The sequence below is a fragment of the Cololabis saira genome, chromosome 2, assembly GCF_033807715.1.
Source record: "Cololabis saira isolate AMF1-May2022 chromosome 2, fColSai1.1, whole genome shotgun sequence".
Taxonomy (NCBI): domain Eukaryota; kingdom Metazoa; phylum Chordata; class Actinopteri; order Beloniformes; family Belonidae; genus Cololabis; species Cololabis saira.
In genome coordinates this window covers 32601352-32616588 of record NC_084588.1, presented here as the reverse complement: position 1 = coordinate 32616588, position 15237 = coordinate 32601352, and the positions used below count along the sequence as shown (strand labels likewise).

Below are 15237 nucleotides of genomic sequence, written 5' to 3'. Positions count from 1 at the left end.
TATTTCTGCAATCTCTCTTAAGTCATAAAATATCCAAATCTAAATTAGTTTTGATGCATGAACACTTAAAAGTATGACATCATAAACATTAAATCTCAATAATATTTGCTAACAAAAGTATTCTCTGTTAACTACAATCTTATAAATCATTCTGTAAATTATTTTCCACTTGGTCACAAGGAGAAAAATCAGTGGGGCACATTGACACACAACTGCACTGTTGCAATACAGACGACTAATCAATATAATATACAGTCTTTATCTCTTATAATATTCACCTATAATGTACAAGTGTCTGTTTGCAACAGCTGATGAGGAAATCTGCAACAGGATTAATTGGCTAGTGTGCATAACAATGATTATTCCATGAGACTCCATGAAGCACCTGCTGGGGCTTCCTCACAGTTTTTCACCCCTTCACATTATCTTTGTTGTGGGTCAAGGCCACTAATGTGCATGGCTTCTTTTGAGGAGCAGCAATTCAACTCATCTCCAAGGCCACATTTCCTCTTTGGTCTGATGCGTATTGATCATTTCTTATTTGGTAACCTTCTTTTAGAGATTGAAAAGCTGAAATAAACTAAATAAGCAAACAACTCTTTGGGAAATAGCTTCACAGCCACCGCTGCACATTGGCCTGCAATACAAAACTACATGGTAGACAAGTGCTAATCTTTATCTACTCTACAGAAAAGGAAAAAAATACTGACTACAAGGCAACTACAAACAGTACTCCTCTGAAGTACATTATCTTCTAAGAAAAATAGACTTTTTTTTAAAGGTAAAACATTTTACGGTGTTCATTCTTTACTTCAATCTCTTTGATTCAACGCCTCCATCGCTTTCACTACAGTAATTCTTCATGTGTTGCATCCTCACGTGGAGCTGCTCCCTCAGTCAGATTAGACTTCAGTTTCCCTCTCTGAGAGATGCTTTCCACATTAAGGCCAATTATAAAGCTTTTCTATTCCGGCGTATCACTGCAAGCACTTCTGGTGTAAATCTTTACACAAATCAAACGGAGAAGTCAACAAACACAAGAGTATGTTGGCAAAACAGACATCAGAGATGATTTCCATTAGTGGAGAAGGCAGCACTAAGTTCTGAGCTACTGGCACACAATGTCAGAGATACATTCATAGCATTTTCTATTTGGAAATTACACACTACAGCGATTTAGTACTGAGAAGATACCCTGTCAGTTCACCATGTAACACTACATGACTTTTCAAATGTACTAAACCTTTTTCCCTGAGTTTAGGAAAACAATAAGAAAATAAAAGTAACTCTTAAATGAGGTAGTATAAAACTGGAATAGCAAGGGCAACTGCACATACATACAAAACATAAACGGACATTCATAAAGGCTTTCACACCAATAATGGACAAAATGAACAAAAATATTATTAATACTGGCTCAGTCCCTCAGCAGCATCTGAGGGGATAAATAACAAAGTGTGTGTGTGTGTTTAAATCCTCCTTTTCAAATCATATGAGGGAGAGAGGAGGAAACTGCAGCACCCTTGCTATCCACTAAAACAAACGCAAGAGGAAAGTCACAATGGGATGACGTCAGAAAAAGAAGTAATCAGGAAGTTACTGAAGCAGCCCATCATGTAACCTAAGTATAAGTAGTTACTAAATATACAGTGAAAAGTTTACCCTGAGGTAAACTGAGGTAGATAATCAGCAAAAAGGACTTGCGTTTCCCTTCCACTCCAGTGATAAACTCTCATAAATAATGTCATAAATATCACTTTCTGACATTTATGACAAATTTCTTTAAACATTCATGGTGGGTGAGATTTCTTTTCAAAATATACACACAAATAAAAAGAACATAAAGAAGACATTCAGCGAAATAAAAGGAAAGCGGTAATAGAAATCAAAAGACCCTACATGCCAACATTTCATACAGTCAAGGTTTTTTTGGCTTCCTGATGATAGTGTTGAGGAGCAAAAGATAACAAAACATTTATCTCTGCTTCTTTACACTTCCCCTTTAAACTTACAAAATTCTCACACTGACATTCATGCATGCAGCACTCGCAACCCAAAATAACTTGGGCAGGTTTTCATGAGTCAATTTTAGTCAAATCTGTCTTTATGGTGGACCTAGATGAGAGACCTCTTATGACTCTCAATATCAGTAATTTCAAGCATGACCAAGTTTATATTCACCTGAAAACTGGTAAAAACCAGCTCTGTGCAAAAACAACAGATCCTACATACTACCTTTAAAGCTCCAGAATAAATATGCAAATGTGTTTATTTCATACTCTTTCCTTCTTAAAGAAGGTAATGTGCTGGACTTATTCATTATTAGTTTGTCTGTTTATTACAGTTCTGCACTGTTGACTGTTGTGTGAGATATCCAGCTGAGATAGACGATACAAAACTATTCCCATGAATAAGCAATGTCTTTTTTGTACATATATAATAAATAGAGTATGACATGTTAGTGAGCTTTAGAGGCTGCAGGTAGGTTGATTTTGTTATCTTTTGGTTGTCTTTGTAACAAGTTTTCAAGCTGTTGGCTGATGCTTCAACATTCAGGACAAGAGTGTATCAATCTTCTCATCTATTTTTCCACAAGCAGACCATGCTTAAAATTCTTTTATCCTGTCATTTTCCTGTAACTGATTTTCTCTGTCTGCGCATTAATATTTCTTTGCAAGTGATACACTGCCCTCACACAAACACACAAACTCACATTCATGCCTCCACACACATACTCACAAACTCACAGATGAACCTACACACTAAGTGCAGACGTAGACCTTCTCTGAGCTTCATGATGACTTGAGATGGTAACAACTGACTCCTTTGCCTCCATGTCAGTGCAACTATCCTCTGACAGCTCATTTAGCTCTCCAGCAGGACTGCTGCAGTCTGAGTCTCTGCTGTCCTCTCCTGTCAGTGAGTGTGGGCGGCTGCTGGGACCAGAGGACAGATTTGTCAACTCTGTCTCGTTGTGAGAGTAGTGACCTGAGTCGCCAGTTTCGTGGCTGCCCTCACTGTTAGACGATCCCTCTGTGCAGCCAGGATGCCCGAGCAGGGCCTGCAGAGTTATGGGCTGGTTTGGAGAAATAGACAGTTCTTCCTCGTAGATCAGCACTGTGGTGCTGGGCTGGTAGGAGACAGCGTCATGTCTCGTATTCTAGAGCACAGAGAAAGCTAGTAAGTCTAATGATCTATGGCTTGGTTTTACAATTCAAATGTCTGAAATCTGAAAATGGACCTATACAAAGAAAATACTTTCTTCCTTTGCATATAATCATTCAACTAGAAAGCTTTTGAAACAATTTTCCTACAAATTCCAAGAGATTAGATTTAGTTTACAAATGGTTATGGTCAGCACAGAAGCTCAACACATGACAATATTTTGTAATTTACACTCAATATTTAAGACTAAATGAGCAGGAGTCATCATTGTTGTACCTACCTGTATGGTTTTATTGCTCTTTTTCACATCACCTCCAAAGAAAAACCATTTCCTTTTCTTCTGGGGGCTGGGATGGACAGGGCCGTTGGCATTGATGATAAGATTTGTTCCACCCTATGCAGAAAACCCACAAAATGTCACAACTTATTATTGTAAAATAATTGAAAAGGATATGATTTATTAGTACTTCTATGTTTTAAGGAGTTCTGCCTTTTTTGGGGGGGCAAATATCTCATTCTACACCTTTCTTAATATTCCAAAGATTTTCCGGGATATTGATCGTCTCTACCTTGGCATCAATGAAATGACGACTTATCATTGGCATGTTGACGTCTGCATTCTCAACTTGTGCTTCAGATCCAAGTTGTCCTGCAGCTGTGGTGGATCTGCTCTCCTCTTCTCTTTGTGTTTTAATAGCTGAAAGTTTGCTGCAGGGGAACAAACATGAGACCAGACATTTGAAGAATATGACGTGATGCAGGACAGTAATCGCTGTTATCACAGTGTTCAGAGATATTTAATACCTGTTTTTGCCTCTGCAGATCATGATGAAAGCACAGATGACGATGCAGATGAGAGCGATGCAGACTCCCACACTGATACCAGTCATTGACTTTTGGTCCAGGTGGTAGAAGCCATCAGAAAAGCCTGTGATAAAAACAAATATACTGTTAATTTAATTATCAAAAAAGAACTGCAACAATCTGCATCCAATCATTTTAAAATGTGTTTCTTTGACCATGACATTGATGTCACTGACCTGTGGATTGTGTGGAGCCGCTGGAAAGCCGGATATTCTTTCCAGTGGGGAGATCTGCTTTAACTGTCAACTCCAAAGTGTGAGAGAATGGACCATCACCCATATCGTTGGATGCAGAAACTTTCACCAAGTAAACCTGGCCGGGCTTCAGGTGCTCCAGCAGCGCCATGGTGATGCTTCCTGTGGTGACATGAATTTGTAAATGAACTGTTAAAAATGGAGAGCTGCCTTTCTGACTTCGACTGTGGTTAAAAAAGATAACAGCTCCTTAAAAGTAACACCTTTAAGGGCCACTCACCAGTATCATAAGGTGCTATAAAAAAAATGCAGCAATACTACCTGAGCTATAAAACTATATCTTTATCAGAATACAATCATCAAGTCAGGGATCAGGACACATGTAGTTTAACTTATGTGGTTTGATATAAAGCTTAATTTAGCTTAATGTAGTTTAATATAAAGTCAAATAACTAAAATTGTGTTTTTTGTTGGAATTATATATATTTTGTGAAATCTTATTTTAAGAACAAACTAGTTTAACAAATAATCAAATCATTAAATTAAAATTCAAAAGGAAAAGAAGAATATCTGGATAAGCTTGAGTTTTTTATTACAAACCACAATGAGGTATTTAAATGTTAACCACAACATTTGTACAATAGTTACACATTTGATAAAAAGATTTTTCCATTATTTCACTTGTGCATTTGTTAACAAAACATAAATCTTGGTTTTGTATTACAAATAGAAAGAGCAAGAGAGATTCTGCTTCCTCTTCAATCGCACATGATATCGCACAGAAATCCAAGTCAAGGTGTAAATGTTAATGGATATTTATGTCTTTAAAGGGGAGCTGCTGAGCTGAGATGTGAAGAACAGCACTTTGTGGTGTAGTGAAAGCAGCAAACGTCAAACATCAATACAATCCTCCTGAGAGGGCCACCTGAAAAGAATCTGGGTAATTCTTCAGGGGAGGATGCTCAGTCTGAGGTGAGAGGGTGGCTGTGCTGTAGGGCTTCACTTTTAACCTCTTTACCAATGGCCTTACGGGCTCTCTTGTGTATGTGTGTGGGTCATCAGCTATTAAAAAGATTTTCAAGGACACTTTCAAGAATATTGTGTGAATCCCTGCTTTGCGTAGTCTTATATGAGGATCTTGGGAATTACGACACAAATTCAACCGACATTTACAAAATTCCCTCCAAGTAAAGCCATGCATGACTGTGATTTCAAAGCAGATTCTATTAACCCGGTGTAAACAGAGCTACAACCAAAAGACTAGTCTAACTAATTAGACTATTTTTAGTAACTGTAATGTTCTTTTTTTTTAAATAATTTAAATGAACAAACTTTCTTTCTATAAAACTTAACTTATCTTTTATCAATTACAAAAAAGCAGCAAGCTCAAACTCTCCAGGGCTTAAAGAACACGAAAAAAAGACAAAAATAAAACAGTGATTGCCATTTTCCTGGTGAAAGAATTAATGTCTTCTCTATTGTTCTCATTGACAGCTTTTTAATGTGTGTTTCTCCTTTTACTCGAATCCTTACCCTCTCGTTGCAGCACTTGCCATTTCCCAGCGATCCAGGCGCTTCTGGAGGCATACAGGATTGTGTAGTGTGTCACGGCTACACTGGGCTCATCTGGGACCTTCCAGGAAACAAGTGCTGTGTCCTCGTCAATCAGATTCACCTTGATGCTGGACGGGGGCCGAGTAGGAGCTGGAAGGTGACGGATAAAAAGACAATGTGAAAAAACCCCCCACAAAAAACAAACTATATTGTAAAAACACTAGAACTGAATACAAGGTGACCTCTCTTAACTTTGAATAGTTATCAAAACTGAACATACTTGTCCATGGTAAGGGGAATAAATGAAGAAATGCATTTAATGCTCACCTTTAGGGTAAGTGTTATGATAGACCACAGGGCTCCAAGGACTTGACAGTTGGTCAATATGAAGACGGATGGCAAATTCATACTTAGTGTTGGGCTCCAGATCTTGCACCATGAGGCTTTGCTCACTCCTGTAAAATCGAGACATGACACACACAAACATATTTTTACGATGGGTGCTTTATGCAATGGATTTTAGGCAAAAACATCCAGGATCAGTAACGTTAATGTTCTTTTGTGAAATGTGAGAAGTGGCCACTTCCACTGCTTTTTTTACTTAGTTTACTGTAAGTGGCTTAAGCTGTCCTTTTAAAAATGTCCAGAAGATGGTGATGTGGAGCTCTGCTGACCATGCTGGGCCTGAGGAACTACTCATGTTGGTAGATCCAAAAGGATCAGCCCACTTTACTTTAAATTAAATAATACAGCATTGACAGAAGACCAGACCTAAACAAAATTGTATGTGTTAATGACAGGATGTGAATATAGTGTGATCTTTCATAAAACTCTCCGGACATGACAGCAATAAATGGAAGTTACTAGAAATTGGTTAAAGCTGTACAAATCAAAGTTAATTCATTAGGTGAGAAACAGTTGTGTAATTTAGATATGAAAACACACAATCTCTGACATGTTTGAAATGACATAATAATAGGTTTGCCGAATGTTGGGTGAATAAATTAATTACAAAGGCTTTAAATGACAAGTGTTGTTGTAAAGACATTCTTACGTCTGCAGATAGAGCACCAGCGAGGCGTTCTGTAGGCCAACAGGGTTGCAGCGGACGGTATAGTTGACTGGATTGTTGGAGCTGAAGGCCGGTCGGCCCCAGTGCAGAAATACAGCAGTGGAACTGTTAGTCCTGGCGTGAACATTATGTGGAGGAGGTGGAGGGGGGACCAGGCGATCTCGAACAGCTGAGTGACACAGCACATTGATTTACAAGAAATGTAAGAAATCATAGTACCTGAAACAAATGTACCCGTGCCTATTGGTACTTACAGACACATCCAGGGGTGCTAATGGTCTGGTCTGCTTGGTACCCCTCTCCAACAACATTATAAGCCAGAAGTTTCACATGGTACTTCTTCCTCGGGTCTTAAGAAAAGGGAAAAAAGCAAAAAAAAAAAAAAAAACAACATTCAGTCTAGATTTGTGTTTGCCATCAGTTTGGAAACAATGTAATGACACAGCATGAAGCATGACGCTGTGACATATTCCTGCAACTAATGGGAAGCAGGGGTGCTATTTCAAAGAGGGCACAACTTTGTGGGTGTGGGGTCGGTGAGCTTTTCTGGTGTGATGGTGTGGTGGGAACGAGCGGTCAGGCAGTGTGACAGATGCTTGGTGCTGTGAGCCCTTTGGTCAGTTTCAACACCCCTCAGGGCAGCAGAACAGAAGAGCTCCGCTATCCATCACACTGTCACCCTGAGTCTTTTGATTGCAAATGAGAAAGACCTCTCTCCGGCCTCGGTCAGGCCTGCTGGTCAGTGGCCACAACTACTCAGGTTCTGAATCTGGGGGTCAAATAGAAACCCCAAAATCCCCTGGGAGGGGCAGTGTAGACGGTCAACAACAGTGGTAGGCCTCAGTGACCCCGAAAACCTGCCTTTAAACAATAGCCAGCTGACCAAATGTTCCTTTTACTCCTAAAAGCATAATGATGGAATAATTACCAGGTTCCATTTTAATTGTTGACTTCAATTATAATGCTGGGAGCCATAAGTGTCTTCCCTAACTGTCCCTTATAGACAGTTAAAAAGTATAGTGTGATCCACAATTTCCACAGTTACTAAGCAACATCCAAACAAACTTACTGTACAACATTTTCTAAATGATAGCATGATACTAATGCATTTTCTGAGGTGTTTGGTTTCTAACAAAAAGGTTTCACATAGGCATTACACAGAAGAAAACTATATAATTCACATGTAAATGTATACACTACGCATAACAATGATCCTATTGGTATTTTTAGAATACTGCATGTCCACCAGAAACACACCTCTATTGCTTTAAGGGCTTTAGAGAAGACGGGGACCACAGGGGATGAATTTGTTTCCACAGAGGTTTTCAAAGTTTAGGAGGGGTGGAGCTAAGCTACTTGGAACCCAAGCAGCCCTGGGGAGTTTCCTTGCAGCCTCGCTGAGGCCAGCAGGTCACACCAAGATAAAATTCTTCAAGAACCCAGGGTGGTGGGTGTGGAATATGAGAAGGGGCTATGTTTTGCTCAGGAATCCTATATCTGAATACTCTTAATTGCAAAGACAATTAAGAGAAAAAAAATGATTGCTTATCACTGATGTGATCTGTGATTTCCTGTTTTTTTGTGGGAGATATGCAAATCTTTAACATGAGGCAAAACAGGGAGATGATCTGATTTAATATCAATCTGTATTTTTTTTCCAAGAGATAGATAAAAAAACAACAGTTTGCAGTTTGCTAAGAAGCAGTGTCCACTTCCAAAAAAGGGACCGGCACATAACAGGCACCTCTTTCCAGCCCCACAATACAATGGGTTGGCCGTAATTATGCATGAGAAGAGCTCTGTGAGGGGGGGAAGCTGTGACATCTGGGCCATGACCTTTGACATGGAATCTAGGCAAGCTAAATCGTGCAAAAGGAGGGGTCACACATCTCGCTCTGAAGGGGGAGGACAAAGTAGAGGAAGTGAGTGGAAAAACAGGGAATCACCAAGGGTCAGAATAAAATGCTTCTTAATAAGTCCTGTCATGATGTCATGACTAAAGATAACTGAACGGTTTATTTTTCTGCCACGGTTGAGCAGCCTGCCGAGGTAGAACAGCAGCATTATGTGTCCAAAATACAATATTGCTGTCTGTAATTTCAACAAATAAGTCTAGGCTTGCTTACCAGGATGCTGACATACAGGAACAAGGATGTTACTTTACAATCCATAAAAAACATCACAACAGTGCACCAATTCTATAAACACAGTCTGCCTCAGATAAGACAGCAGTATGTTGATGGAGTTTTTTTAAGATGCTGATATTAAGGCGGTAACTTACATTTTTATCAACAGTGATTACTCTTTTACCATTTTTTTCTATTAGCTTATTATTTTATGCCATACCAACAAAATAGGAAAATGTTTGTACAGTAAAAAGACCAAAATTATTAAATTAACAACCAGTTAGTAATCACACAAAACTAGAGTAGGACTTTGGAAGTAGTCACTTCAGTGCAGACTTACAGTACAGCCATTTATTACTCTGTTTGGATTAAAGGGTAAATTTAAGTCATTTATGGTTTCCCCACCCCCTTCTTCTCTCGCCTTGTTTTTTTTTTTTTACAGCCTGCAATGCAGTTCCCATCGGCCCCTGAAGTTTTGTTCTGTTGCAAAAGGCCCCCCAGGCCACAGCAATCCAGGCCTGAACAGGGGCTGTAAATGTCAACTCCTGCATGAACTCCCACACCAATATCTATCATCCCTCCCACAAACCCTCTCTCCATTGCCTTTACTCACACGATCAGCATACACACACACATACTAATACACTTGCAATTTAACCATAAAATAACACTTTCCAAATGATGTCCGGTTTGATCAAGTTTTCATACTGATCATGCTTCACAGCATCTTTAGCAGAAGGAGTTTACAGGATGCAGTCTGGCCTGCAATAGATATACGTCTACAGTTGTGCATTGAAAGCTGCCTGGTGCCAACAGGTATGAGAGGTATTTAAGCTTCAGTGATGATTACATCTTCCCCTCATACGCCAAGGAGAGTTTACCCAGGTGAGGAAAGGTCACTACACTGTGCCATTATACTCAACTGGAGCCCCTGTAACACATTCCTGTCCCTCATAATGTGCTTTCAATCATATGGATTGTCATAAGTGATTATTCAGAGTATTCTCTCCTGTAGCTGTGCACAGAGGTGACTCAACCGCATTGGCAATGGTAATAGTTCAGAAATCAATGTTATTGACAAAAATGTATGGCTGCTGTGTTCAACATCGAGTGGGTTATAGGAAATGCCATTTACAGTGCAAGTTGATTTAATCTGCAGTGACCATAGACTGAGAAAGATCAGCTTCCAGGCCTTGGGTTACTTAACACAGAGCTTTAAAGTTTAAAAGAAAAGCAAAATGTGTTAAAAATACAATAAATAGATTTAGTAAAATCTGACACAGACAATGCCATATCCTTCTTCACAAAATGAGTAAAAACTAGGGACAGTGTGAATGACTTTATAACTGACATAGACTGAGTTTGTTCCTCTCTGTGTTACTGTTAGGACAACATTTATCATTGCCCTCTTAAGTAGACTGTCTTAAAATATAAATGTGTTTTTATCATTTCTTTGTTCTTAAGGTTCAAAGGCTTTTAAAATGTCAGTGTCGTCAGGTCATTTTAAAACCACCTCTTGTATAAACTTTCCTTGGCACGACACTGCTGCAGATATATTGTCACACAGGAGATCAGATAGTTCAGTTTACACCTCTCCTCTCATGCGCAAATCTGCAGCTTAGTGCTGCAAGACAGAGAGCCCACAAGACCCGCCCATTGTTTGGCCAACAACTCGGTTAGGGATGCATTTCCTTTACGTCTTGACTAATAAACTATCTTTGTGACTCTCAAAGCCAAACACAATGATAGTCTTTGATGTCTGCGCTCCTCCTGGAACTCTGCTCAAAGCGGTCATAAAACACATAATAAATCAGACTCCACAGAACAGCTTCCCTTTCTTTAAAACACAGCTTTGTAAAGCTTCTTTTACAAAGAAGAAGAAAACAATAGTTCTTTTAATTCAGTAAAAGCTCAGCTAATTCAGCTAATTCTGCATAATGATTGTTCACCCTCTTCAAATATGTATTCAACTTCAAATCCCAAATAAATAATAAATCAAATTTGACTGATTACAGGCGAATATATTTACTATTTTTTAGGACTCCCATTTAAAGCTATTAAAATAATATTTAATGTGTGATTTCATATGGTAATAAAGTTTAGTAGTTATGTGATGTTTATTGGTGTTAAATTCATTATCATCATTAAGTTTAAATCTAATTAGTAAGTCTGACAGCATTTATATTAGAGCACTAGCATCAACTGAAGTAAATAAGTAGTTAAAAGTTTACACCTACAACAATTGATTGTACGTCCTTGTCTTCCTGCCTTTCCTTCTTTCTTTCTGATCTTATTCAAGCAGCGGTTCTTGATTTACAAGAAAGCTGCTGACCACCTGGTTGACCCCTTCTGACCACAGATGGTCAGATAGTGCCCACTGCACTGGCCTCAGCCCCCTTTCCTCTTTCAAACAAAACGGCTGAAATGAATCTGACCTGAAGGCCAGAAAAGCTGTGATGAACGCCATTCAGAAGTCACAGAAAAGCCACACACAAAACTTCTACACAGGGGTTGGGAGGTCATGGCAGTGGGGTGTGGTGCTGTGCTCTTCAACGTGCAGTGAACCTCTGATCAACACATGACACAATCTAATCCTATTAATCACACACAACTGTGTTGTCAGCAGATGCTGTGGCTGATTTTAAACAAATTTGAACGCCGCAGACTTTCCTCTCCTGTAAATTTCAAGAACTTTATAGACCTTTTAAAGATGCATGGGTCTGCATCTTATATATTTGTCTATTGGATGTTATTGTTCTGCTTTGTGTTTGTTGTAATAAGTGAAGAGCACTTGAGACCCTTGATGACCACACAAAAGCAATAATATATATCAAATCAATTATGCGAGTAAGACCACTAATAACATTATTTAAGTTGCTAAATAGCTAACTTTAGCTATGAAATTATGAATAAAAACACACACATATATATATATATATATATATATATATATATATATATATATATATATATATATATATATATATATATTGTATATGGATGTACATGTATTCGTGTGGGTGGGGAGAAGTTGTGGGTGGGGGGTGGTAAGATGGAGAAAATAGCACTGGATATGATGCAAACTATCAGGAGGTGTACTGTAGAATATTTAAGTTTTGTATGTTCAATGAACTGAATTTGTGAGTTTATATCTTATTTTTCTGACACGTACCATGCATCCTGTAAATTCTTACAGTGCTTGCAAAAAAAAAAAAAAAAAAATAATAAAAACATATACACTCAGTAAGGGTCAACTAATCATGACAACCCTTTTCTCAAGATGTTCATCAATGCAGCCAAGTGCCTCAACAAATCAGATCAGGAACTTGCAGCACAAACATGAAACTTCCCGTGAACACTTAAACAAGACAGAAGACGGTGACACAAGGTAACTTGATAAAAAAACTCACCAAGCCCTTCAATTATGTGCTTATTTGCAGACGGGTGCAACTGAACTGGTGCATTCTCAGGCTGGCTTTCCTCGTGGTAAAAGAGTTTGTAGCCCTTCACACTGGCTGAGTTCCTGGCTGTCAACTGCCATCGTGCAGAAATAGTGGTGCAATTCAAAGGCTCCAAATGCAGCTCGGGAGCTAGTGGAACTACGGAGAGAGAGAGTGAAAGAAATAAATGAATAAAATATTTTTGATAAATGCAGTGAAAACCAATAACGATTTGATATAGTCTTGATGATATTTATATCATACAACGAAGAATATCAGGATATACATTGTTTGCAGAGTTAATGTGTTGGACAGACAGGTCTCCTGATCAGATTTTAGACTACTAACACAAACCAGACAAACATTCAAAGGAGCCATTTTAAACTTCCTCATTTGAGATAAAGGGAACTTTACTGAAAAAATATCTTTATTATTTAGACTGGAGAAATAAAAAAAAATCCTCCTTTCCCCCACCTTAAAGCTTCAGATTTACCCCAAAACAGCCATATACGCTTTCCCACCTGGAAGCCCGAGTTGCTTCTTTTATGACCCATGACTGACGGCCCTTCAATGCTATTGATGGTGCAGAGCGAAGGTCACTGAGTAACAAACGCATTGCCTCAACAACATCATTAGTTCAACTTTTCTCCATCTTTCTGTTTTATCATTTAAACTGAGGTGATGACTTAACTTCCTTTGTGTGCATACACATATTTTTTTTTAAATATACAAGACCATTTGGACCAACAAAAATCACATAAATTTGGCCTTTTTGCAGTTTGATGCTGCTTTTTCCAAAATTTAGAGGACAGTTCATCATAAGGTTGTACCTCGAGCATTGGATGCCTTTGGAGTGCGGTGAGACGTCCAGGCAGATTGCTCACCCCAACCTATGTTGGTGGCAGCAGCAATACGCAGGAGGTAGATGGTGTCAGGATGCAGGTTTTCAAAAAGATGTTGGGTCTTTTCTCCAGGTAGCTCTATCTGTGACACTGCAGCCTCAGAACTGGTGCGATAAGACAAGCGGTAGGCGGAAACTTGCCCCCGGCTCAGCTTCTTTGGAAGAGGCTGCCAAGAGACCTGTATGTCTGTGGGGCTGCGGCTGGTGAGACTGAGCTCCGGAGCTCGAAGGGGAACTGTGAACAAGCAAGGCAAGAACTTTTAGTGCAACATTATCATTGTTATTATACAGTAAAACCAAAATGGTCATATTACCTAAATACACATAACAAAATCAACTATCCCCACCCAACCCATCCTTACAACTTGAAGCTTCAAATGGCTACTATCTCTTTAGGTTTATGCACAATAAAAAGTTAGACTGTTGCACTCCAGAGATGGCATGCAATTAAAAGCTGTGACTGGTTGTAATGATGACAAAAGACCTATTACTGAGTGAATTCTTTAAAACTTAAATGTTGCTTTTTTTGGGGTGTGTTTAAATATGTGTGTAACGTATTTAAACACACCTAACACACCGAGTTACAACACCCTTGTGTTGTAACTCAGAAATAGTTGCTCAAGAAGCGTTTTTTTGCATCACCAGACTTGACATTTGGCATCAAAGAGCAGTGCTTTTGGGTCAGCAACATCATATGTGACACAAGAGAACAAAGTGACACAAATGAACTGTTAAGCAGAATGACTTGAAACTAAATTTCATGCATAGCAGCAGATCCAGTAGACAATTATTCGAAAGTTTTTTTTTTTTCTAGTATATGCAAGGGTTTGAAAGGTTTAGTTTCAATTACTGATTTCAGTGGACATCGGGGGGTAATCTTACAACCATTCAATACAGTGCAGTGAAACAATTTACATTCGATTTTGTTTGCAGTGGAATACATAAATCCATGAACATGTTGAACAAATGCTAATAGTTTGTTATTATTTTTTTAATCCATCAAGAGAAGAATAAATATATACCTGAGGTTGTAAATAAAGTTTTGAGGTTGTCATCTTTAATTGTTGAGGCATTGCAGGATGTCCAAGAGTGGGAATATCAGTAACTTCTCAAAAATATGACAATGAAGAATGTACAAAAATTAACTGTGCACATCCTTTTATTTGGAAAAAAATATTTCGCTATTTTCTTTAAATAATTCATTTAGAAAAAGGGTTTAGTGTAAGAGAATCAATAACGACACTAAAGTAACCAAAACAAAAGACAGTGGCTGCTCACTCACACACATCTGCTACCCTGTAAAATGCGGTGTGATGCCATTGCTAAGTTGTATTGTGAGACCTGCAGTACTGAAATTTACAATCAACAATAGATTCAGAATGATTAACCGGGTTGTACCATGCCATGTGGGAAATGTGGTCTTTTTCAGGAGGGCTGTTTTTTAGGCTAAATTCATTGTGCTGCAAGTGCTGTACACGTACATCTCATATTTAGATTGTTGGATCCGCTAAAACTTTCTGTGTGGTTGTTTTATCTAAAAACAGGAAAAATTCCCAATAACTTTCCAAGAAAAGCAAAACAAACAGTAGAAACAGCTATAATCGCATGCCATATAATACGTAGTGCATCCTGTTCTTGAATCATACAGGACTGTCTCCGAAAATTAGAATATTGTGATTTTCTGTAATGCAATTACAAAAACAAAAATGTCATACATTCTGGATTCATTACAAATCAACTGAAATATTGCAAGCCTTTTATTATTTTAATATTGCTGATCATGGCTTACAGCTTAAGAAAACTCAAATATCCTATCTCAAAAAATTAGAATATTCTGTGAATCTTAATCTTAAACTGTAAGCCATGATCAGCAATATTAAAATAATAAAAGGCTTGCAATATTTCAGTTGATTTGTAATGA

The 15237-nt window shown here is 38.4% G+C and overlaps 1 protein-coding gene across 1 annotated transcript in view; it reads right to left on the bottom strand.

Annotated features, from left to right (window-relative positions):
* Positions 1-2755: 2755 nt before the first annotated feature.
* prtga (protogenin homolog a (Gallus gallus)) overlaps positions 2756-15237 on the bottom strand; it is a 29743-nt gene continuing 17261 nt past the window's right edge. Inside the window, exons 9-19 of the mRNA XM_061734966.1 lie at positions 13246-13551; positions 12386-12574; positions 7104-7199; positions 6832-7018; positions 6105-6232; positions 5757-5927; positions 4206-4385; positions 3970-4093; positions 3735-3873; positions 3446-3559; positions 2756-3160 (exon numbers count right to left, since the gene is read on the bottom strand). Coding sequence (XP_061590950.1) covers positions 2756-3160; positions 3446-3559; positions 3735-3873; positions 3970-4093; positions 4206-4385; positions 5757-5927; positions 6105-6232; positions 6832-7018; positions 7104-7199; positions 12386-12574; positions 13246-13551 — 2039 coding nt within the window. The remainder of the gene's footprint in view (positions 3161-3445; positions 3560-3734; positions 3874-3969; positions 4094-4205; positions 4386-5756; positions 5928-6104; positions 6233-6831; positions 7019-7103; positions 7200-12385; positions 12575-13245; positions 13552-15237) is intronic.